The sequence below is a fragment of the Taudactylus pleione genome, unplaced genomic scaffold (assembly GCF_031769625.1).
Source record: "Taudactylus pleione unplaced genomic scaffold, aTauple2 ptg000044l, whole genome shotgun sequence".
Lineage (NCBI taxonomy): Eukaryota > Metazoa > Chordata > Amphibia > Anura > Myobatrachidae > Taudactylus > Taudactylus pleione.
This window is the reverse complement of record NW_028284446.1, coordinates 88,901-114,503: the sequence shown is the minus strand read 5'-3', so window position 1 is coordinate 114,503 and position 25,603 is coordinate 88,901. Positions and strand designations below refer to the sequence as shown.

At 41.6% G+C, this 25,603-nt stretch overlaps 1 protein-coding gene across 4 annotated transcripts in view; it reads right to left on the bottom strand.

Annotated features, from left to right (window-relative positions):
• EPS15L1 (epidermal growth factor receptor pathway substrate 15 like 1) overlaps positions 1-19,761 on the bottom strand; it is a 245,253-nt gene extending 225,492 nt beyond the window's left edge. For all 4 annotated transcript variants that reach the window (XM_088460325.1, XM_088460326.1, XM_088460327.1 and 1 more), the window contains exon 1: positions 19,672-19,761. In XM_088460325.1, the coding sequence (XP_088316451.1) occupies positions 19,672-19,698 (27 nt within the window). In that variant the 5' untranslated portion in view covers positions 19,699-19,761. The remainder of the gene's footprint in view (positions 1-19,671) is intronic.
• Positions 19,762-25,603: the final 5,842 nt, after the last annotated feature.

The window sequence follows — 25,603 nt, the reverse complement described above, 5'->3', positions numbered from 1 at the left end:
CACGGCAGATTAAATTCCAACCTCAGTGTGGGATTACACATGGCACAAGAGCACTCGCAGCGCAGTGCTGAGTCAGAGGAGGAGTCACTGATGGAAGGGTTAATAATAACAGATGAGGATTTTAATGATAAAATGACATATTAATGTGGGAGGGTTGATGGTGATGGGTTCCGGACTGTAGATAGACAGTAATTAGATAGACAATGTCTAGATAGACACCAGATGTTAGACAGTCAGCAGTTAGACAAGGACAAAAGTTCGACATGTAAATTGCTGACACAAAAATTTTCGACACATGATTTTTTTATTTTTTTTTTTACGGTTAGATCTAGGTTAGGGACCAGGAGAGAGGGTTATGGTGAAGATTACGGCTAAAAAAAAAAAAAAAAAAAAAAAAAAGTGTCGACCATTTTTGTGTCTTACTTTTGTCTCTGTCGACCTTTTGTCACTGTCTAACTACTGACTGTCTAACATCTGGTGCCTACTAAGACATTGTCTTATTACTGTCTATCTCTTATACCACACCCGATGATGATGCATAATGATGGAGTTAATAATGATTGAAAACAGAGGTTAATAATGGAGGATTGTGTTTATGGGGCTTTATAATGTAGATTGATAGTCTTCAAACAATTAGTGGATAGCATAAAAAAAAAAAATTACAATTTCTCTGGCTTTTACATTTTTGTAATGCTGGCCATACACCTACACGACCAGCATAAGATCAGATTCATCATATGTTTTCCCTACGATTCCCCGGAGCTCCCTGGCAGTCTCGGTAGCAAGTTTGCTGTTTTTCTTAGCACACGATCTGTCTTAAGATCAATCCTGTGTCTCCCAGGCTCATTAGGGAAACAGTCACTGAAATGACTTGAATTGCTGCACGACGGATCGCATGAACAAAATAAACGGCACGATCTGCACAAGATACGATGGGCAAGATGTGCTGCATTGGATCTTATCTTACTAAAATAATACTCGATTTTCACAAGATCCATCTTATGACTCAACGAAAATCGGGCAATCGGCCCGAAATTGAGCAGGTGTATGGCCAGCGTAACATTTACACATACTTCTAAATACATCAAGGGAAACATATATGGTAATGTGCAGTTCTATATACAGGCATGCCGAGAGCCATACATGCCAAAAGAACTGTCTCTTTGTATAAGGAATAAAACAGCTAAACCAGAACACTGTGAATTACAAGCAGCCTACTGAACAACAGAGATGGCACCGCAGAGCTGTCCTTAACAGAGAAAGGCCAGATGTATAAGGCATGCAGAGCCACCAGACATTTCCAGCAAACAGAAAAGCAGAAGTTGCACTGTGCAGAACACCACTGAAAAACCAGAAAATAAGATCATCTAGGAAAACGGAATAACACAAGTGCCATAAGACTACATAATTACACAATTCACAATAGAAACACTGCACAAACAAAATAAGACTAAACACTTATCATGAACATCCATAATATGAAAGCAAGAGAGTCTCTTATATGTCCATATAGAGATACTAAATAGAAAAAAAGAAAGTATTGAAAATTTGGGCCTAACTTAGAGATGTAAGCAGTGGCAACATTTTCATAGTTAATTGATTATCTGTAAACTGAGCATGCATCTAAGTTGCAAAGTGCATTGTCAAGGTAAATTACCGTAGTCGCTTAAATCGACTTTTTACTGATTGTATTCTGCGTAGCCAAAGGTTACTCAGAACTGTGATAATCGAATGACTGTACGCAGATACCAGAAATTGCAAATTGCAGGCGGACGTCTCAATAAATTCCTCTGCGTCTTTGACATTTGCATATTTTTGCACATCCACTGCATACACAGATGCAGCAGCGGCGACATCAGCAAACAACTCTCAATCAGGCTCTTAAAGAACCTGCCACGTTTCCACTAAATAACTTTTGTACAGTGCTCTGTGTACTATGTACATCCTTGGTAAAAAAAAAAACAACCTTGTGACTTCAAAATCCTGCCCAGGGGAGAGTATTCGATATCTCTGCATGGTACATATGGACTCTTGATTTCTACCCGGAGGATTCCACCAATGTCACAGTTCTCCTAACACTAGTTGGGCAAATCTGGATAAAGTTAACTTCACATAAAATAAAATGTCCTTTGCAATATGCATTCAAGTAAAAACGTAACAGACATGGCATTTCCCGGGGTAGAAAAAAATAAGGGGACTAAAGCTGAGTACACACAATACGATGTTTTCCAAGATATATTGTTCTGACGCGGATCGGAACAACATATCATACACATCGTATTGTGTGTACATCCGATCAGTCATTCATCATATGGAATGATGCAATGAACGACGCGTGTAGTTACATGCAGCATGTAACAATACATTGTGCCGTTGTACACCGGGTCGTGCAGTGTGTACAGCGCACGCGATGTATCATTACATTGCATCGCACCATCGCTATGTTGTACAGCTTATAGTGCGTACCCAGCTGAAGTAGTTCAAGACTACTGAAACAATGTGACAAATGTCATACATCATGATTGGTGTAAACCCAATCTACATGAACAGAAAGATGTCATAAAAAATGTAACACGTGGTTCCTGAGAAGCCCGTAACTGAAACAACCGCGATAATTATAACCTGGTGCAAAAAAAAGGTCCAGTTTAATTTATCAACTTATGTCCAGAAAAAAAAGAGAAGAAAAAATATATATATTTGTAAAATGAAAAAAACGTCTCATGTGCAATTAAACTGATCTGCAATTGGGTTTATAAAGCATGAAAGAACATTTCATTGGACCAAGGGAGACAGTAGCGATTGCTGAGGCAACGTCAACCCTCTTCTGGCACCCGCCGACAATCTCTAGGTAAGCCGTCCTCCTACAAACACCGCAGCGCTGTACAGCCTAACGGGCTATGGACAGGTACTATTGATTTACACTGGCAGACTCATCGGATCAGTTTAATTGCACAAGACGTTTTTTTTCATTTTACAAATATATATATTTTTTCTTCTCTTTTTTTTCTGGACATTAATTTATCAACTTAACTGAACCTTTTTTTTGCACCATCAGGTGCCTACCAATTATTTAAATTCAGATTGCTTATCATACTCCTATGCCTATTACTCAAGTGGTGTTTCTAAATGCTCAATTGAGTTTTATTGTTGCAATATAAGATAGAGGATAAAGTGCTAGTTGTATGTTGGTATTTTATGAATTGTGAAATATATATTTTTATAATAAAGTGTGTATATATATATATATATATATATATATATATATATATATATGTGTTTGGAGCCATGACTGGTTTTTGATGCATGTGGACTCTGCGATCTAAATTATATTAAGGCTTTTTAGCGCAGTCTGTGATCAATTCATTCTCTATCTCTTATGGGTATTCACAAATCCCATTGTATAAGACTTCCTGCTTTATTTTATTTAAAAATAAGTGTGTATTTATTTTTTTATCTAGTACTTCATTGATAAGTGCCAGGATCATTAGTTGGTGCCGGATTCAATTAGAGGCGAAAAGTGCCGTTTGGAGATAAGCGGAAAACTCAATGCAATGTAATATGCGGAAAAGTATCTCCTATGAATAGCAGGTGAAAAAATCATCCACAAAAAAAAAAAAAATACCTCAGAACACCCCAAAAAAAGTACTTTTGTTTTTGGGGCGAAAAAGTAAAAAGTGGGGTGACAAGCATAAAAACTAGCGAAATAGACTTCTTGGGGGTCTGCAAGGATTGGTCAGGTGTTTTTAGGATCGCAGATGCATGCCACAGGTGCGTTTTTGACGGGTTGTTTTAAAAAGTTCACTTTGAGACATAAAAATATGCTAGCACCCATTTCCAAGTACCCCAAAATTTTCTTCACCACTTTTACAAAGCCGCTAATATGAAGCAATTTAAACTACTTAAGTACCCCAAACACTTTTATTAGGGCTATTAGTACACATCTACATTGATTTCCTATGTTAGTGCATCTTTTAAGTTTTCACCTCTGAAACAGGCGAAGGAGGCGGAAAGTTGGACAGGTGAAACTTTTCTGACTTTTCTTTTACTTCTCTGTAAAGCACTGTGGAATATATGTGTGCTAAATAAATAACTGGTAATAAATAAATAATAGTTTAAAGAATAAAATCTTTCTGCATTTTATTAAGACTTTTGAGTACCTTCATTATATACAGTATGGGTGTGCTTGAGAAAAGTCACATTGACTGAAACATCGGATTAAATGAATATTTTTCTTACTAAACTGTTTTTACCACTGAGTTGAATAATATCCATGATCAGTTGATACTTCAAGAGGATTGTCCTGTTTAAAGATGTTAAAGATGGAAAACTATCTTTGCTCCCTAGATAGATCCTAAATAAAGACTCACCACCTTCTTTTTCTATTTTCTGAACAGTGCAATGCTTAAATAAATATGCAGCATTTTATATTTCTCCACCTTCTATAATTTTCTAACCAGGAGCCTGGGAGGAAAGTTATACAACCAGAGTCAATATGTTCTGTAGGTAGCATCCATCTTATCCACTATAAATTTTTTGCTTCCCAACACTCCCGAGTAAAGCGGCTAAATTCGCCTAAAGTATTGGGCATTACAAGGAAGATGCTGTTTTGGCACCCCCAAAACAATGTGATTTTTCGCCAATTTCTGCTCACCACCTCAGGAGTGCGGGCAAAAATAATGGACACCAACATCACTCGTACATGATCAGAGCAACAATTGAATTACTCCAACGGGCTCCTATTAGTTACAGCCGCACTTAAAACAACTGAATTCCCCCCAAAATGTTGTTTACTTGAGAGAATAATAAAGAAGCTGCTATTTTAGTTACCGATATGATTATGATAACAGACAGCTTGGAAAGAATATGTACAACTAGGAAGGGTTGAATGAAGCTCCAGAAATTCAATAATCAGACAAATTTCAGTTCAAAATGTGCAGCAGAGGAATTATTATTTTTTTAGTTCTGCTTTCAAATTGTGAGTCACCATTCTAATTTGTTCCATCCATTTCCACCACCTACAGTATATGTACATGATAATTTAATTTCAGAGCAATAAACATGATGCTATCATTCCTCTATACCTGCTGTGAGCTACAGAGCTAGCACTCCATTCCCCAGCTGCCGCTGTATTTAGTGTCCTTAGTCAGTGCTCACTACCCAGCTGTCCTGGTCCATAGTGATCCTCTAATACTAAGCAAACCCCAAACAATCTTTGAAATCGCCCCACAGGTCATAGGTTACCCCTATACTGTGTTTACTGCCATAATAAATACAAATCACTATAGGCAGGGATACTAGATTTACCTTACTGTAAACTACCTAGTGTGCAGCTGTTAGGACTGATACTGAAAATTACTTTGTAGTTCCACAGCATAAACACCTTACCCCCAGCACTGCCTGTCCTTAACCTCCCCCTTGCCCCCGATACTACCTCAGCTATATACCCTTGTCCCCTCCCTACCCTTAGTATTGCCTGCCCCTAACCTTTTTCCTTGCCCCCAGTACTGCCCCAGCTGCTATCCACCCTTTTCCCCTTCCTACCCCCAGCACTACCTGACTCTAGCCCCTCCTTGTCTCCCAGCACTGTCGCAACTGCTGGCTGCAACTACCCCTCCCTACCCCCAGATCTGCCTGCCCTAACTCCCCTCTAGCCCCAGCTCTACCCCAACTTCTCCCTGCCTTTAGCCCCAGCGCTACCCCAACTGCTGCTTGCCCTTAACCCCCTGTACCCCAACTGCTGCCTGCCCTCATTCACCATAATGTGATGGGACCCAAAAACAGTGGAGTAGGACCCCAATTTCTCAAAGTGAAGGGTCCCTGGAGTAAGGCCATACACATTACATTTGTTAGTTGGCTTCTATACGTTCCATGCACTAGAAATGCATTGATTTCCAATGGAGTGCAAATCTTGGGAAATTCTAGACCAATTCGTGAATTTACTTGAATTTCAATAACTGGACAAATACGGTAAATCTTACCCCCTTTGAAACACTAATAAGATTTTGCTTACTATAGGGAAAAATGTTTCTTTTGGACAAATGGATGAAGTAATGTATCCATTACAGAATATAAATTGTCCTCGGTATAAAAAATTAAAGAAGAGCAAAAGTAGGATTATACACACAATTTATTTCATATCGTAAAGTAATATGAAGTGGAAAATATCTAGCAATACAGATAAACCTTCCATCATATATTGACTAGTGTGGTTACAAAGCTGTTCAATAGAAAATATATCTTAGGTACACTTTCATCTTATGTTTTCTATAAATGATTAATGAAACATATTGAAATGCATTAATACTCGCATGGGTATATTGCATACCTTCATATCATCTTTTATTTATACCAATGTAAGAAGTCTTACAGATTTACAGATTGCACAGTCAATAAATAACACAAAAAGAAAGCTCATTTTTAGTGCACTCTTACATGGCAGAATGATATTTTAAACCTAAATTTTAATAAAAATGTATATAAATTGAACTAAAAGTTTTAATAAACTCATTATTACATACAAGAGTGCACCAAAGTGATTTTTATTTCTGTGGGCCCATATCTGTGATCCATATCCTCTGCTTTTGAGTATAATAGAAATGTGTGAGAACACACAGTGCATGGCAACTTGCTGTGTTGCCACAGACCAGTCAGAGTAAACATGCTGACCCCTGTCCACTGCTGAAAGCACCTTCAATGGGCGTATGAGCGTCAGAACTGGACAATGGAGCAGTGGAAGATGGTGGCCTAGACTAATCTAATTATGTGGACGGTGGGTGCGTGTGTGTCGTTTACCATAGTATACCAGGATGCATTATGGAAAGGCGGCAAGCGGCGGAGGCAGCACTGGGCAATGTTCTGCTGGGAAACCTTGCATCCTGCCATTAATGTGGATGTTACTTTTACATGTACCACCTAATTAAGCTTTATTGCAGACAATACACCCCTTCATGGCAACAGTATTCCCTGATGGCACTGGCATCTTTCAGCAGGATAATGTGCCCTGCCACACTGCAAAAATTGTTCTGGAATGGTTTGAGGAACATGACAGAGTTCAAGGTGTTGATTTGGCCTCCAAATTCTCCAGATCTCAGTCCAATCGAGCATCTGTGGGATGCTTAGAAGGTAAGCTCTCACGAGCAAGGCCCTCTTCCCTCATGTGCTTTTCCTTCCTTTACTTATATTGTTATCTACTCTATACTCCTTATAACAGCACCTAACCCTTGACTTTTGCCATCCTGCTACTGTTGCAGCAATGTTTATATACCATGTACTTGTCCTGCAATGTCTTATACTGTATGTCAGTGTTTTCTTGTTCTGTTCAACTGTTTTTATGTACTGTTTCTGTACTTTGTTTTTGTACTTGTTAGGCACTGCGGAACCCTTGTGGCGCCATATAAATAAAGGATAATAATAATAATAATAATGTGCTGGAAAAACAATTCCGGGCCATGGAGGCCCCATCTCACAAATTACAGGACTTTCTGCTAAGTTTTGGTACCAGATATCACAGGACACCTTCAGAGGTCTTGTGAAGTCCATGCCTCAACGGTTCAGAGCTGATAAATGTTATGGCTGATTGGTGTATATCCATGTACAATCAAATAAAAAAAGATTATAGATATTTAGATCCCTAGAGGGACTTTAATCATGGCAGAAATATCCCAAAAGTGAGTGGCTAAATTCAGAGGTGAACGCAATGCCGATGTTTTCATAGTTGAGCAATTATTGGTGGTCTACACATGTGTCACAATGCGCATGCATCAGGTTTCATTGGTGTCAGAAGTCACAGCGAGGATTTGGACGCTGTGTGATTGACAGTCAGGGAGCATTTGTAGGATGTAGTGGGTGTCTAAAAGTGAGGTGTGCAGCGACCGTTTATGCATTTGCATCTACCTCATTCCCATTGTTGCCATGATTAATATCCATCCAGTGATTGCAACGCCTTTTTGATAGTTGTACCCGTTTGGTCTCTACATAAGGATTACAGTATTTTTTTGTTACTAGCCCTGTGAGAGCCTTGCTCTATTTGATATATATATATATATTAGAAAAAAGGAGCATAACACACTCACTACAAAGTCAGTGTAAAGCTGGGTGCTAGATCATAGAACATTGACACATAAGTATCCACAATAGGGAAGAACAGCACACCAAATAAATGCCAAGAAAAATATATTTATATAAAAAGCATGTCAAAAAATGCTGTAGTCCAGGGGCCACATATTAAAGTGCATAACAGTGCATATAGGTCATGTAAACTTATCCAATCCAAGCCGCTTCAGAAATAAATCCTAGTAAATGGACAGCCCGACGGCCGTTTCGGTTCTAGGACGCACCATCATCATGGGGCACCTCGTCAAGTGAGGTATAAAGCCCATAAAGTAGGTATATATAGATCAATAGGACACACCTTTTGCGCGATTGCCTACAAACTAAAGCCACTCACCTGTGCAAAAATGATACACATCCCGGGTGTACTGAGCGATGCGTAGCAGCATGGAAGTCCGGACTTCCGGACAAACCACGTGTGCATGCAAAAGCACACCACGTGACCCACGTGCGCTCCAAAGCAAGTCGGAAATCAGCTGTTTCTGTCGTGAACCGCACAGCCGATGTAATGGCAATATACATAATGAAGAGTGCTGCGCAGTCTTGATCTCTATCACCGGGAAACGCCAAAAGCTAAAAAACTGTGGTGGGGGCTATAGATTCCAGCATCACGCGGAATTATTATAGCAAAAATAAAAAAATTAAAGAAAGCAAGCAGGGTTAAATGAAGAATTACATTTTTCTTGCTTTCTTTAATTTTTTATTTTTGCTATAATAATTATACATTGTTAATCTTGTTTTATATTTCTTTAATTTATTTTCCTGTATACTCATTATTAATTTTTTTGTTGTATATTTGAGCATGTCATATTGTTGGACGATCCTTCCGCACGATGCTGGAATCTATAGCCCCCACCGCAGTTTTTTAACTTTTGGCGTTTCCCGGTGATAGAGATCGAGACTGCGCAGCACTCTTCATTATGTATATTGTCATTACATTACATTGGCTGTGCGGTTCACGGCAGAAACAGCTGATTTCCGACTTGCTTTACTTTGGAGCGCACGTGGGTCACGTGGTGCGCTTTTGCATGCACACGTGGTTTGTCCGGATGTCCAGATTTCCGTGCTGCTACGCATCGCTCAGTACACCCGGGATGTGTATCATTTTTGCACAGGTGAGTGGCTTTAGTTTGTAGGCAATCGCGCGGGAGGTGTGTCCTATTGATCTATATAAACCTACTTTATGGGCTTTATAACTCACTTGACGAGGTGCCCCATGATGATGGTGCGTCCTAGAACCGAAACGGCCGTCGGGCTGTCCATTTACTAGGATTTATTTCTGAAGCCAGAGAGCAACATAAGCGGCTTGGATTGAATAAGTTTACATGACCTATATGCACTTTAATATGTGGCTCCTGGACTACAGCATTTTTTTACATGCTTTTTATATAAATATATTTTTCTTGGCATTTATTTGGTGTGCTGTTCTTACCTATTGTGGATACTTATATATATATATATTTATAAATAAAAAGTTTTAGGCAGGTGTGGAAAACATGCTGCAAAGTAAGAATGTTTTCAAAAATAGAAGTGTTAATAGTTTATTCTTATCAATTAACAAAATGCAAAGTAAATGAACAGAAGAGAAATCTAAATCAGTATTTGGTGTGACCACCCTTTGCTTTCAAAACAGCATCAATTCTTCTAGGTACACTTACCCACAGTTTTTAAAGGAACTCTGCAGGGAGGTTGTTCCAAACATCTTGGAGAACTAACCACAGATCTTCTGTGCATGTAGGCTTGCTCATATCCTTCTGTATATTCATGTAAACACAGACAGACTCGATGCTATGGCCCCCTCTTTGGGGGTGATAGCATCATTTCCAGAAACTCCTTGTTCTTCTTTACACTGAAAATAGTTCTTTAGTGTTCACTCTAGGTCCGGCGGCAGGCAGGCGCCGGACCTAGAGAAAGGGCACTTCTGCGCGGCCGAAAAGAGGGCGTGGCCAATGAAAAGAGGCATGTCTTTATTACGCGTCCCATTTTCGTCACTATTGGGGGTGTGCCCGGCACTTACGGACGTGCCGGGCAGCCCCTAAGCGCCGCGGTCACTGTGAATGGATGCCGGGTGCATGCACCCAGCATTCATTCACTGGCGGTAACCGCTGCACTGCCGTTTTTCCCCACCCGCGGCCCACAGGTGGAGGACAGAACCCGCAGGCTGTTTCAGCGAGGCGCCGCGCTGGAGGGCAGGGTGCTTTCTGCCCTTCAGAAATAGGGCAGGGCGCGGCGCCCTGCTGAAACAGCCAAGCAGGAACGCTAGTTCTTAATGACATTGACTGTATGTTTAGGGTCATTGTCCTGCTGCAGAATACATTTGGACCCAACCAGACACCACCCTGGTGGTATTGCATGATGGAGAAGTACCTGTATTTCTCAGCATTGAGGACACCATTAATCCTGACCAAACCTCAAACTCCATTTGCTGAAATGCAGCCTGAAACTTGCAAGGAACCTCCACCATGCCTGCAGACACACATTGTACAGCTCTCCAGACCACCTTAAAGAAGTCCTGAGGCTGATGAAACGAGTTGGGAGGTCCATCCTCTTATCTACATGAACTGTGTTCCATCCTTTTTAAAGATAAGCCTATTATCCACTCCCTTTGCCCTGATTTATTGTGATATGATTTTTCGGTCTGTTTTTAAATGTGATATACATTCTGTGTGAGTAAATTATTATTTGTTGTTATATTAAATTAAATTATTTTACTGGTACACTGAATTGGATTATTAATTTTTTTACAGTCTATAGCTGGTCAATACACCTAGCATTTTACTGAACTTTTAGTAGCATTGTTGAATTGCACTATTGGCTTACTTATACACAAGGCACTTTTTTCCACAATCACTATTTACAATTCATTAGTTGTAGAATTAGACACTGCGATATTGAGCCTAAACATTGGTTGTAAATATTTCATTTTGATTTATTTCACGGTTTATATAATTCCCTCTTGTTTATATACTGGGTTATTTATCTTTGTATGACTGTTCAAATATGGGAAGCACTTTAGTCGATAATTATCATCTCCATTATTTTATTGAGCTTTAATTGGTAGATTGCCACTGCCATAAACCTGTTGATGTAGCCGACACCCACATATGTTGGGGAGTGCATCATAGTAAACTCTTTAAAGCGAATACTAGCAATACAAAGGTCTAAAATAGCAGTCTTGTACCTTATTGGCGCTGAAACCATCCACAATTTCTACATATAAAATATAAATATATATATATATATATGTCTTTTTCATCTAATTAAATGCTGTAGTAGAATAAGGGGTGCATAAATATGCCTGTCAGTTCATTTTTGGGTCATTTTAAGCCACTGTTATAAAAAAAAAAAAAAAGTTAAAAAACACCTGTAACTGCCACCTGTTTAAAACACCTGCCCCATTCATAAAGCACCCCCCATATACCCGTCCAACATCTTTTAACCAATTAGTCTGCAGAATTTCACCCCAAAATGACATGTCATCATTGGCCAAATTGAGATAGTAAAAAACTTCTAAGTGCCTAATTAATCATTACAGAGAGTGTCCCAGTGGCTCTGAACCAACATTTCCACCTTAAAATAAGGATTTCCCCAACTTTTCACCTGCTCAAAAGGATCCGATAAAAAAAAGACGCGTTAACTATCGGGCAGAATTAGCGCATGTTAACTGAGTGGCTAATTGAATAGGGTAAAAAAAAATCACTTTCACACGCGAAAACGGGTATCGCGGCTAATTTCATTCCCCCAAAGGGGCATATCCAATTAGCCCCGAACACTGTTCGGGTGCTAATTGATCCCAGCGATCGGCGAAAAACGGGGATTTTTCGCTGATATTCCCCGATTTTCACCAATATTTTTTTTCTCCCTATCTTATTAATTCGGGCAAATTAATAGGATAGTTCGCCCGTTAACACATCGGAGCCGTGATAACCTTGCACCCGTATGTGTTCTCGCCTTTTTTGGGGCGAAAAAACTGCAGTTATCGTGGATTATTTTTCAGGACACATCAGGTCCGGAAAAGAAAACCCTGATAAGTGCTGTTGTCAGGCCGACTTCATGGCTAATTGGATAGCCCCGAGCGAGCTAATTATCTGCGGTAATTTACCGCGGCTAATCGGATATGCCCCTAAGTAGGCACAAAATTCTACTTTCACAGCATTGGACAAATGTAACTTAAATGTGTATTGAAACAGGTTCTACAGCTCTAAATGTTTTCAGATGAGACAGATGATTAGGTGGAGATAACTTGGCACAGGTACTATTGTAGTCATTTTTACCTAAATAGTATGTTCGGGTGTGGTAGTCAGTATAGCACATAAACAATGTGTACGATGACAATTCCAAATAATATCAAGAGAAAATATAATCCTCTATGAGGAAATCTAACCACAAACTATTGCAAATGTCCATGTGATAGCGATAGTCATCACTTCTTATTAATATATAATAGGCTGTTGTACACTGGTCAGGAAATGGATGTAATAAGCTGTTATTAGAGTTGACATCCTTATATAGGAAGGAAAAGCCATCTCCCAGCATCCCTTTGCCCATTTCTCATATCCCACCCTTGTCTACCAAAATCGCCCTCATGGGATTTCCCACTGCACGCAAACCCAATAAAACTCATATACATACAGCTAATGAGCCCGAATTGGGAGTAGAATTACAGAACAAGATTATAGCAGAACATTACCAGGCTTACTTAGTACTCTACATTAGGCAGCTAATCATTCAGAATGAATTGATTTTTTTTTTAAAACATGGTCTGCCAAAGTAAAGTGCATTACATTTATATTGCATAGTTAATTCTGCCTCGAATATATTAAACCATGCTCTAAAAATAAAAAAAGATTTCCCTACTTTGTAACAGAAGGTGAACTGTATTGTCTTCCCGAATGTCAAGACAGCTGCTTTTTTCTAAAATCACCCCATGACCTATTGCTGCAGAAAGGTTTTTTATGCCTATTTACATCTTACATAAGACACTTAAGCAAAACAGGATAAACGTAATCATTTCTCACAGTATACTGATGCCAGTCTAACATAGAAATCATTGTCACATGAGAAGAAAGTTACTAAAAATGTTTCCTCATACACTATTGCTACAGTCACGCCAAACGCTCCCTCTCTTGAGCTGAGCATCTTTTTTGCCCAAAAATATGTCTTCGTCGAAAGGCAATGTGACTAAGACACACCAGGAGACACCACTGTTTAATTGGTTATGAAACATTTCTATATCTGTGTGCAGCTGAGTCTGAACCTCTATACGAAGTGCTGCGATGTAGCATCAGCATCTTTTTTTTCCTCGCCAAGTTCCATCGTGTGTCGTATACAGACTCAGGTGCATACAGATATACAAGTGGCACATATCAAAGTAATCAGTGCAGTCATCATAGTCGCATCGCGTCTAAGACACATTTCACTTTCAGGCAAAAAGGACATTCAGCGCAGGACCTAACGGCTCACTGCCACAAGGCATATCGCGGCTAGAAGTATGAGGACACATCTGTATATGGCCATTCAAAACATAGTTTGCTTTTTGTTTCATTGCACAAGAATTCAAAACAAATAGTTATGCCTGTGGCAAATACTTTTTATTTTTACTCATTAGATTTTGTTTGGGTTTTCACATGGAGAATATATGCCATTAAGATGTGTCAATATGGACTGAAAAAATTACCTATATAACTATAAATATCTGAAGGCATATGTTTTCTGTTTGCCGACATTTGAATTCTTGTAATTTATAGCATGGTTAACAATTTACATTAAAAGATAACTACATTATCTAAGAGAATTATTCTACCTATTACTAAATGAAATATCCCACAACTCATTCCCCAAAGGAAAGTAACATGAGACCCAAAACCCAAGTAATCTGGCAGGTTCCCTAATGTCTTCAGCAGCCCCAGACTACTTTTCTTGCTCCCACAGGTGGCGTATCTATCTTACCTATCTTTTTTACCATTATAATTATTATATTGGCAGGAACGAGAGGAACAGCAACTAGTGATGGAAATTCCAAGAGACCCAACAGATACTCTGAAATCTGGACCGCAAGTAAATAACCTTAGGGCATCTGGTTGTACTTAAGATGTCCCCACCCAAAAAGAGAATGTAACAGTTACACCATATGTACTGCCTGGATGACCCCTACATCTATGTGTTCTTTGCCTTCAGTTAAACATTGCATCATGAAATGCCTTCAGGATGGGTAGTAATAGAAAAGAGTGAAATTGAAATTTTCAAATAGGAGCCATGAAGGTAAGATACACTATTCATATTGACATGAAATTCTACTGCAGCTACGTTAAAAATTAAAGTATTCTCCACAGATGTGTCCTCATACATCTAGCCTCAATATGCTACACAGCGCAACATGCCTGGTGTGAGTCAGCCACCAGGTCCTGTGTTACTCTGCTGGCGTCGGTGTCTATTTTTACTGAAAATGTGCCTAAGTCACACACAGATATACAAGTGTTGCATATCAAATTAATCAGCAGTGTCTACTAGTGCGTCCTATTCGCATCACATTGCAGCTCAAACATTTTGGCAAAAAAGATGCCCGGCACTAGCCGCATGGGACCTGGCGCGTCGATAGGGGCTTTTTAGTGTAACTGCAGCAAAGATGTGTAAGGACACTTCTCTACAGACATATACAACTACACCCACATATTTTAGACAGTGTCACACAGGCCATCACCAAAGCCACGTGGCTGGGACTGGTTTGCCATGAAATCCCTGAATGTGCTCTATACTTATGAACCAGCTAATCCACATAGTAACTGCCAGCTATGCAAACTCGTACCTTCCTCTTAATAGGACAACCGGCTGCAGCCAAGTTAAAGACAGCTGTGTGACATATTTAGAAAAGTTTAAACACTCCAATTTTTTTTTAATTTATGTTATGTAATGCTTTGACAAATAGTAAGGTTAAATTAGTTTACAGTACAAATCCTGTGTCATAAAGGTGCTAACAATCTAAAGTGTAACTCTTGCCTTTATAAACCACATATGATTTTGAAGTGGATTAGGTGGTATCCGCACTATAGATAGACAGTTAAAAGGTCAACAATGTCTCGATAGATACCAGCGGCCAAATGTAATAGGGTGAGAGTGTAGAAAATGTGAGAGTTTAGCAATAATCTCTCACATTGGTGGAGGTTTATCTTCAAAATGGGAAAGTATCTGGATGAGAGTTTATAGCCGGAGTTCTTTTTAGTCTAAAAACATGCGTGTTTGCATGTTCTCGGACTCTACTACAATGGCCGAGTTTAGAAAGTGTGTGAGATTACTGCTAAACTCTCACATTTTCTAATCTCTCACCCTATTACATGTGGCCCCAGATGTTAGACAGGCAATAGGTCGATCGGGACAAAAGGTGGACATGAAAGAAGGTCGACGGGTACAAATTGACGATAGTTAAAAAGTCAACCCGAAAAATGATCAGCACACAATTGCCCAACACATTTTTTTTTCCTAACCCTAATCTTGACCCTAACTTTAGGAATGTTAAATTAATGACACGAGGAAGCGCTCATAGTCAGCAACATAGCGGGTAAACACTAGATGTTGTGCACGATATGTCGGATCGGACGACATATTGTCTAGTGTGTACCCAGCATAAGAGCTAATTAAACTCTGCATAGAAAAGAAAAAATATATATCATAATAATCATCACATAAATGCACCTCATTCTGGTCACTGAGAAATAATTAGGACAAGGTATTTGTTACTGTAGGCTGTTCTTACATTTATGTAGTGCAGACTTGTCCAAAAGGTAGATTGCGATCTACCAGTAGCTCATGGGGCATCCCTGTGATCACGACCAACTGAAGTGAAATAAACCTAAAATGGCTTCTGGAGCCTCAGAAGCCCAGCTCCCCGTAGTGCAGCGCACTGGTGACGTCATGACATCACCCACACGCTGTAAGGAGCACGTCGCTGCTGCTCTCCACCTGTCTGGTCCCACAGAGCGTGCTGAGTGTCATGGGGAGCTGCTGTCCCACCAGCACATAGGCTCCTCACAGCGCCAAGCACATCCCCAGACTGATAGCAGCAAACTCTCTGCAAGTGCCGTAGCAGCTCCTGGAGGTAGTGTGTGGGGAGTGATTGTGTTGTATGTGCAGTAAAGGGGCTGCAGTGTGATGCAGCCAGGGCACAGCCTCCTCTTGCTATGGTACCATGGCGCCCCAAGCACCAGCTCCCCACCGCACACATACTGACACTGAGTGACTGATTTATTTATTTTTTTAAATAAAACAACCCCTTATATTATTAAGCAGTGGAGAGAATTACAGTTTATTACAAGTGTATGGTATGGGGGGAAATGTAAGAGGTTTGTGGCAACTCTGTACACCTCAAAATGACAATGTATTTTTTGTTATGTTTTCTTTTATGCGCCTGTCATTTTTGTATAATACTACTGTATTTTATGTATGTGAGAGCTGTTGGGAAAACAAAATCAGTGCGCCTGTGTGCAGCATAGTGCCTGTGAGCGTGATTCAGAGGTGTACTCTATGGGCAAAGTTTACTAAGCGGCGGGTTCTAAACCCCAGCGGTTTGGTGGAGGCGGTCTAACGGCGGGTTATATTCTGTTCTAAACCCCGGGGGTTTGGTGGCGGTTTTACAGCGGTTTCTAAATGACAGCCCTGTTCTATTCTATTCTACATTGTGTTTTGACTGCGGTTTTGCTATCTGCAGATTTACTAAGGCCAAAACCGCTGCAAAACTGCCGTCAAAACACAGTTTAAAATAGAATACAACAGGGCTGTCATTTAGATCACCACTAAGTGAACAAAAAGTAGATCCCAAGTCAAAAAAGTTAGGCCATCCCTGATCTAGTGTCTATTAGTCCCTGGTATAGCATGTAGTTGGAGCTGTGCTCATGGATAGAATATCTCTTATACAGCTCTGAAAGGCAACCTGAACTATAAGGGCGGTATTCAATTGTTTTATCGTGCCCGATCTACCGTCTAAAGTTACAGGAGATCGCGGGGCGCTATGCAATTGATGCTCTTTTTCACACTGATCGAACCCATAGAGGTCGGGTTTAGCTGCGTAAAACGGCTACCCCTGGCCAAACTGCTGGGCGCGATCATGAAAATGCTGTTTGGGCGCCCCACACAGGTCACTTTTCGCCCATTTCAGCACACACCCCCCGAAGGGTGCAAGCTGAAATTGTGCGCTGGCAGCTGATCGTGCCCGACAGGAGCAACAATTGAATAGCTCCATCGGGCGCAAAGGGGGCTGGCAACAACTGAATTCCACCCTGTGCATCTGACACACATCAATGCAGTTGAAAAGTTACAATCATCTCAATAAAAGCACCATGTAATGTCAATGAGACGCAATTAACAACAGTTTACACATGTTGTGTGTCACAGATTCACGTTTCATAAAGAGTGAGCACACAAATAAGCAAATCTAAAAACACAAAATGTGTATATAATGGTTTATGTATTTGACATGTATTAAAAACACATAGCAAATACTAGTGTCTACATGGATTAAACAATATTGTAGCTTTTAAGAACTTTGAGCTTTACTCTATTTTTCATTTATACTCACACAAAGTATAAACTAAAGCACCCATATTACCAAGAAGTACCACACTCCATTCTCAGTAAACCAAGCAGTCATGCTGCTTTGTTCCTACCCTGAAATATCCTTTCATACAATACAAGTAGCTTATCTACATTCTAATAGCTTAGCTACAATCTACAATAATTTGTCTCATGTTTAACAGAATATCCAAAGGTTTCTCTGTGAAATGTTAAAAACACAGTAGGTGCCTGCCTATCAGCACTGTTATATGTCTATTCTCCATGCACCTTGCTGAGCAAAAACAAGGTGCAATATGAACTACAGTACAATTTGTAATTTCACCCATCCATGTACAAATTGGACTGCTCTCCAAGGGATTTATCAGGGGACTACAACAAGCTCATGTTCTGTGAGGAAGAAACAAATGCTAGGTGTGCCCACTGTCAGTAGATAGCTCATTTACACCTTTTCTATGAAAACAAATGAAGCTTCCAATAAAAGATTTTAAGTATGTTCATGCTTAGCGATACATTATTTCCCTCAGACATGGACCATTATATAAAAAAATGTATCATGCCAATCTGGTGAGGTTTATCACGCAGAAAAATTGCTTGGTAGTCAGACAAAATAGCTGAATGTATAAATGTACCCTAAAAGTGCACCCCTAGCCAGGTATAATACAATACTGTACTGCTATTGTTACTTTTTCATTCAGCCTCCTCCATTACATGCTTATGCTTCCTGACGATTGCCAATTTCTTCATGTGTAAAGTAACCATATGATAATACATTGTTAAGGGGACAGAACATTCAACAATAAAACTCCATATATTTAACATACGTTCACCATAACTCTCATTTGATGTTTTATAGACATTGCGGCATGAGGAAGAAACAGCCATTCTAGCAAATACTGACTGCTGAGATCTCATTATATTAGCAAAAGTACTGAAACTCATATGGTAGGACCACTAGAAAGGACACAGAAAAATTCAAAACTATGATCAAATTATTATATTCCAAAGCTTAAAACATTATCAATATTATTAAAGCATTCCCAATGATCACTTGCAGGCCTGGGGGTAACCTGTCATCTCAGCACTCTTCAGCTTATATGCAGGGTAATAATGGTTATGTGGCATCTGCATGTAACGGCAGACATTATATAAGTAGTTTATAGTGGTGCAAGACCGTAAGAAAGCTGTGAACTACATGTCATGTACCCTGCATACCTAATAGCTAGTTCTCTGACAGTAAATATGAATGAAACTGTCACAGATAACATTTCACACTATGCTAAAAGCTATGAAGGGAAACGGAAATGTGTCAATAAGAGCAGGTATTACTGAATGATAGTGCTAGGCAAGTTTACTGGGTGCTAGAAGTGCTGGTTGCACAGTGCACTATTAGAGAGAGAAGCCACTGAGCAGTACATGCACCATCACTGTATGTGCAGCAGCCTCCTCACCAGTATGCGAGAAGCTCCACAGTGATTGCTCTATAAGAAGCAGTACTACGGATGCTGTGCGGGCTCTCCCTGTACATACTAGTGATGTACAGAGTGACGAACCCTAGGTGTCTCCCCAGCCTGGTGCTCGGGTGCCTGTAACACAGGATGGTGTGTGTACTAGATGGTCCATACAGTTGACTCCATAGAGGCAGCAGAACACACTATGCCACCCATTGGGGTGAGGATGCCGGATAGAGGGTGAGAGTGGGGTATTTTACAGCCGGAGGCTATGTGTCTGATTACATGACAGCTACATAGAGTTTTGGGAACAGGCCAGGAGCGCAGGGAGGGCGGTGCGGGGTCAGGCACACAGGGCAGGGTATCCGCTGTTACTTGATGACAGTCCCCTCCCCAGGCCTCAGCCTCTACAAGTAATCAATGGGGAGGATGTATGTGCTGTGACAATGTGCCCCCTCCTTGCCCGGTTTGAAACGGTGACCCTGACTCCCACCGTCCACCAACCCGGGCTGCCCCCAACCCACAATGTCACTCTGCAGACGGCGATTACCTGTGTGAGGGAGATGTGCGCCGCCATCTTTGCAGCCTGTCGCGGGAACGCGCAGAGCGTCAGTCAGATACCGGGAACGCGCAAAGCGGAGGGGATGGGGCGCGCACGGCAGGCAGCGGAGGCGGGGCATTGGATTGGGGCGTTACTATGCAAATGACGAGACAGGGCAGAGCTGGGAGGATGGACTCTGCTCGAGTCCGGGGCCGGGGCGTTGTATGTGGGGCGGGTGGTGGTAGCGAGGTAAGGCTGGGCCCAGCTAGCTGGGCAGGGGTCCTTACTTATTTAGGAAGTGGGGCAGCGGACACTTCACTGCAGTGCAGATTTGGAAACCAAAATAGCTGTTGCAAATGTATGCGCCTTTATGCGCTGCCTGCTTGCCCACTCTCCCTGGGGGCGATTCAGTTCAGCTCGATGGTGGATAGCCCTGTGAAGGAGTCATCCCTGGTTGCCCGTGCTTATTTATTTTTCTCTCTACGGAGTCAATCCAATTAGGGCCCGCATTCAATTAGTTTTGCATCCGCCATAAAGTTTTGCATGCCGCACTTTTTGACTACATTGCGTATTTTAGCCGCGGAAACTTTGTGTGCACCCCCGCTATTCGCCGCAATCAATTCCAAAAAACGGCGACACACGAAGTCAGAAGAGGCGAAAAGTGGTGTCAGTATTCGGGGAAATCACCCTGAACCCCCCAATAAGCTGCAGAAACATTGGGGATCATTGTAGTAGTGCCCGATTAGCCCTAATAAAACAGTTTGGGGTACTTAAGTGCGCACAATTGCCACTAAATAGCGTCTTTGCACAAGTGGGGAAGAATAGTATTAAGCAGTTTTTTTAGAGAAAAAAGTAGTCCTGTCAAATTTGGGGTACTTGAAAATGGGTGCAAGCATATTTTTAAGTTGCTAAAGTGAAGTTTTAAAAAACGCACCTGAAGCAAGCACCTGCAATCAAAAAAACACCTCACCCATACCTGCAGACCCCCAAAAAGTTATTTTGCTACTTTTTATGTTTGTACCCCCACTTTGTACTTTTTCGCCCCCAAATTCAGACTACTTTTTAGGGGTGTTCCTTACTTTTTTTTTAGCGATTTTTTTGACGCAGTTATCCCTTGGGGGCCTGTTCTGAGAGGTTTCCCCACCTTTGCACCACAAAATAAAAAAATGCACTTCTTTATTCTCCTGCTATTCAGAGGGGTATCTTTTTTGCCTATTACATCGCATTGCGTTTCTGCGTGCTTGAAAAGTATTTGGATTTGAATACGGAGATAAGTTTCCGACTGGCGAAAAGTCGCAATTGGCAATACTTTTTCGCGGATCTCTGCGTTTAGCTTCTAATTGAATACGGGCCTAGGTGCTAATGGCGAGGTGCGAGTTGCTATTTTCACTTTGAATACGCATAGTGAATTCGTTTTGTAATCCAATTAGCAACTCGCACTGAATCAGTCAGACTGAGGGCCTGATTCAGAGCCGGACGCTATTTGCGGACGCTCGTTCAGAAAAAGGGGCTGGCTATTTAAATTGAGCGCTCGCTCTTTGCGGTCTGTTGACGCCTCTATGTCTGAGCGAGCGTCCGAAACGTGCTCGCTATTTTGTAAAGACGCCCCTTGGCCGCTTGCATCATACGTCATCTCCGCTATTTGATTAATCGAGTACATAGAAAGGCGTACGAACTGCTCGCTATTCTTGTGGTAGCATTTTCCTACCGCAATCATGCAAGCAGTTCAGGCTAAAAGACAACCAACCGACGTGGTCGATGACGCTGCTTTGTTAATTATGCACACCCTTAAAACGCCCGTTTTGACCGTTTGGCACGCCTGCGTTCGGATCTCCACTCCCCGTTTTCAAGCACCTTCCCGTTACCACCCACAAACGCCTCATTCTGTCACTCAAATTAGCATGCACTCGCTATTTTGCGTGCACACGATTTCCGACCGCACTGACTGGTTGGCGGATGCGCATTACAACCCATACGCATGCGCAGATGTGCGAACATCGCTCGGAGCGAACGAGCGGCTCTGAATCAGGCCCTGAATTCACAACTTTCCACTTGCACCTCCGTGAGGGTGAGAGATGGAAAGGAAAATCTTTATTTTAAGGTTAAAATGAGGGGACACCGTGCTGAACCCCTTGGACACCCCCCTAATGACTAATTAGGCATTTGGAAGTTTCCAATTAGCTTAATTAGTCCAATAAGTACATGTAAAAAAAAAAATGTCCACAATCAACTTTTTCGTTAGTTTAGGCACCCCAAACTTAATTACAATAATTTTATAGTTGAAAAATTATAATTTTTATTTTCAAGGTGCCCTCAAAGGGTATACAATTGGGAAACCGGCTGCCTTAATACCGGCAGCCAGCTTCCCGACTGTCATATCCCGGTGAGGGTGAAATATATCTAGACGCCTGTCATTTCCCCGACGCCAGGAGACAGGCGCCCGGCATCCCGTTCAAAGGGGATGCCGGGCGCCGTGAGCGGACAGCCGCGGGGGGAGGGTTAGGTTTAGGGCACCCGGGGGGGACTTAGGGATAGGCACCCCCCCGGGAGGATTAGGCACCCCCGGAGGGGATTTAGGATTAGGCACCCCCCCCGGGGGACTTAGGTTTAGGCAGCGGGGAAGGGGGGGGGTTAGGTTAGTTTATACTTACCTTAGGGACGATCGGGATTTCCAGCACTGTCGGGTTTCTGCTGCCGTGTCTGCTGATCTGTCGGGCTGCCGGGAATCGAACTGCCGGCCATGCGGCAGCCGGGATTCCATACCGATTCCCCTCAAAGTACTACAAAATCACCCTTTTTCCTACTTTTTTTTTGCATTTTCCGTTTGAGATTAAACAAAGAAAGTTTGTTTTTTTATAATTTTCTTGCATTTAAAAAAAAACACAAATCAGCCGTTTGACACTATTTAAAAACCTACAGTACCTTCCTAATGCCCACCAACAGCCTTCTATACAGTCCTGATAATGAAATGATCAATTTGGGGGGTCTAGGATGGTCTCCCCACATTTTCATGCATTTTTCGCAAATCTCATTTGGCAGTCAATTCGCACCCCTCCACTACGATTAGTAGTGCATTAGTAGGCATTTTTAATTGGATTGGAGAATTCTCGGAAGCGTGCTTCGCTGCAAAGTGTGCGAATTTCAAGAAACAAACTCGCTACTCGCCATTCGCGCCTAATTGGATTGAGCACTATCTCTTTTCTCTCTAGATTTTTTCTCTCTCTCCTTCCCTCTATCTTCCCATCTTTCTTTTTTTTTCTCTCTCCCTTTCTTCCCCATCTCTCTTCCCATCTCACCTCTCTCCTCTCCCTGTATTTCCCCATGGTTACAGCTAGATCCCCTTCCATAGATTCACCCTGAGGTCTTCAGTTACTGTCCGTTATTCCCTACCATCCACGTGGGCATAGAAGGGTACCATTTCCTCATCGCTCTTTATTTCCCATCTTTCCCTCTCTCTCCCCAACTCACATTCTTCCCTATATCTCTTCTCTCCCCCCTCCGGTATGCCGGGTGTCGGAATTTCAGCGTGGGGCTAATGATAGGCGTCAGTATTTAGATGACTATCTTTAGTCCCATGCCAGGCTTTCAGTGTCCGGATTCTGGCTGTCAGTGTTTCGAATGCCGGCATCCTGACTACATCCCTATTAACTCCTATCATGGTAATATTTTGACAGTTGCCCCCATACATAAACGCCACCAATAGCTAGTGGTTGTTAAGCATTGGCAGGCCCTGGATTAATTATATTATTGTTAAAGTATTTTGTTTGTTTACACTCAGCAGAAAGAAAATGATAAAATTGCAATGTGTTATAGTTTGTCATAAAATTTAGTTTTTCTTAATTTTTTTTTCTTATGTTTTTCTTTCACATTTTTTTAGAATTATGTTTATATATAAATTGTAGATTGTATATATTGTATGTATTTTTTTTAAGTACATATGCACACATACATACAGCTATATGTATTTATATAATATATGTGCGCAGTAGTGTGTACTGTACTCAGGGCCGGTGCAAGGTTTCTCGGCACCCTAGGTAAAACTTCAGCCTACTCCCCCCCACACCACCCATAAGCCAACCTAAATGCATAATGCATTCTAAAGAGGTCTGGCCCGGGAGGCACATGCCTACCTGTCCATACTCCCCAACCCAGCCCGCTCCTGCTGCATGTACAGCTCAGAGAACAGTGCCCTGAATGGCCCAATTTGTCTGTTTTCTTCCCTATCCCACCCCCCTACTCTAAGTAAAGCTGACAGCTAGAGTGTTGATTATTTTTAAAAGTTGCATTAATTTTAATTTTTTTATTTTATGTTCTGCAGCATACACCAGACCCCTCTGCTTTGCTGGTATAGTGGTGTTATGTGAATAATTATATAAAAAATATTATATTACTACAGCAGTTTTATACAATTACTCACATAAGACCACTACATAATACAAAACGTGATTAGCTGACTTACTATCACTGGCTGTCAGCGTTTTTTTCATATAGTATATTCTCCACAGGCTCAGCCCGGCAGCCTGCTCAGTGCTCCTCATCTTCTGCAAAGGAGGAGGAAAAGTTAGGGCAAAGTGAAGGAGAGAGGTGAGAGGTGGCTGGTCAGGGTGGTGGGCACCCACACTAGTAAACAACAGTGCATGTCAGCGCTGCACCACTGACAGCACAGGTGGCCAGATGCGGAGATTCGGAGACCTCACTCTGGTAGTACCAGTGAGGTATGTGGGGCAGTGCTCCAAGTGGGAATACTGAAGTTGGGATATGGAAATTTTAGTTATATATACTGTATATCAAACAAATGAAGGTGGTCTTATATGCCATTATGAGTCGCTGAGTGCCGCCATCATTTGTTTGATATATTTTGGGATTGCAATATCTCCTATAGGGAGGCACCACAGCATGTTTCTTGATTTTATATATATATATATATATATATATATGTATCTCAATTTCAGAACATGGGTTACACTATAACACTGAGATAGATAGATATATATATACACAGTAACAGTTTGCTAAATAATTTGAGTCAATATTACGCGTCATATATGATATATCAGTCACAAAAAGTATTTCTATACCTTGAAGGGTGAAAAAGGTTTAGCACAGAAGTTGAAAATAACGGCTGTCAAACAAACACCATGCTGTTGCAGGGCACATTCCGGCTGCTGCAGTGTGCAGAGTTTCTCATTCGGCTCACGCTAACTATGGAGTGACTGCCCAATGCCCCACCCAGCCCAGTAAGCCCCGCCCAGGCCAGTAAGACCTGCCACATGCCGATCATTACCTGTAAGCAGGCAGGTCCTATACATCTAGAGGACCCTGCTGACCGCCGCACACAGCTGCTGCCGGATCAGTCAGACCTGGCAAGCAGCTTTGCAAATTGCCACCGGTAACCTGCGCAAGGCCAGTCCCTCCCGCAATAGTGGGCGTGGCTATGAACCAGCGGGGCCTGCCGCCCGACCAAGTCCGAGCCTGCACTCCACTGTATACTGGCTCATTTCGAGCCCTGATGTGGGGTGAGTTGACTCAGAGACAGCGGCGGCTGGAACTGATTAGACCCGCAACCGCCGCTAGCACAATTGAAAAGAAGGATGTCCGGAACGTATTTAATTTTTTTTTGTTTCATTGACTCAGTGCCGCCCTCCAGTTGCCGGGCGCCCTTAGGTAGCTGTCTAATGGTGGCGCCAGCCCTGACTGTACTGCCAAATAACAGCGCAGGGACAGTCTTTGACACCCAACTGCCTGCCAGGTATGTATATAATAATACATACTGGTGGAATAGTTTGAGATGTACATTGACATTGGCGCAGAACAGTACGGTGCACATCACATTTAGAATACGAACAATGGGCCTGATTCAGACCCGCTTGCACGATGTGTATGCAAATTGTGTAGGCAGTGCCATCGCACAGCAATGCATTAGCACGCCCAGTATTTCTCA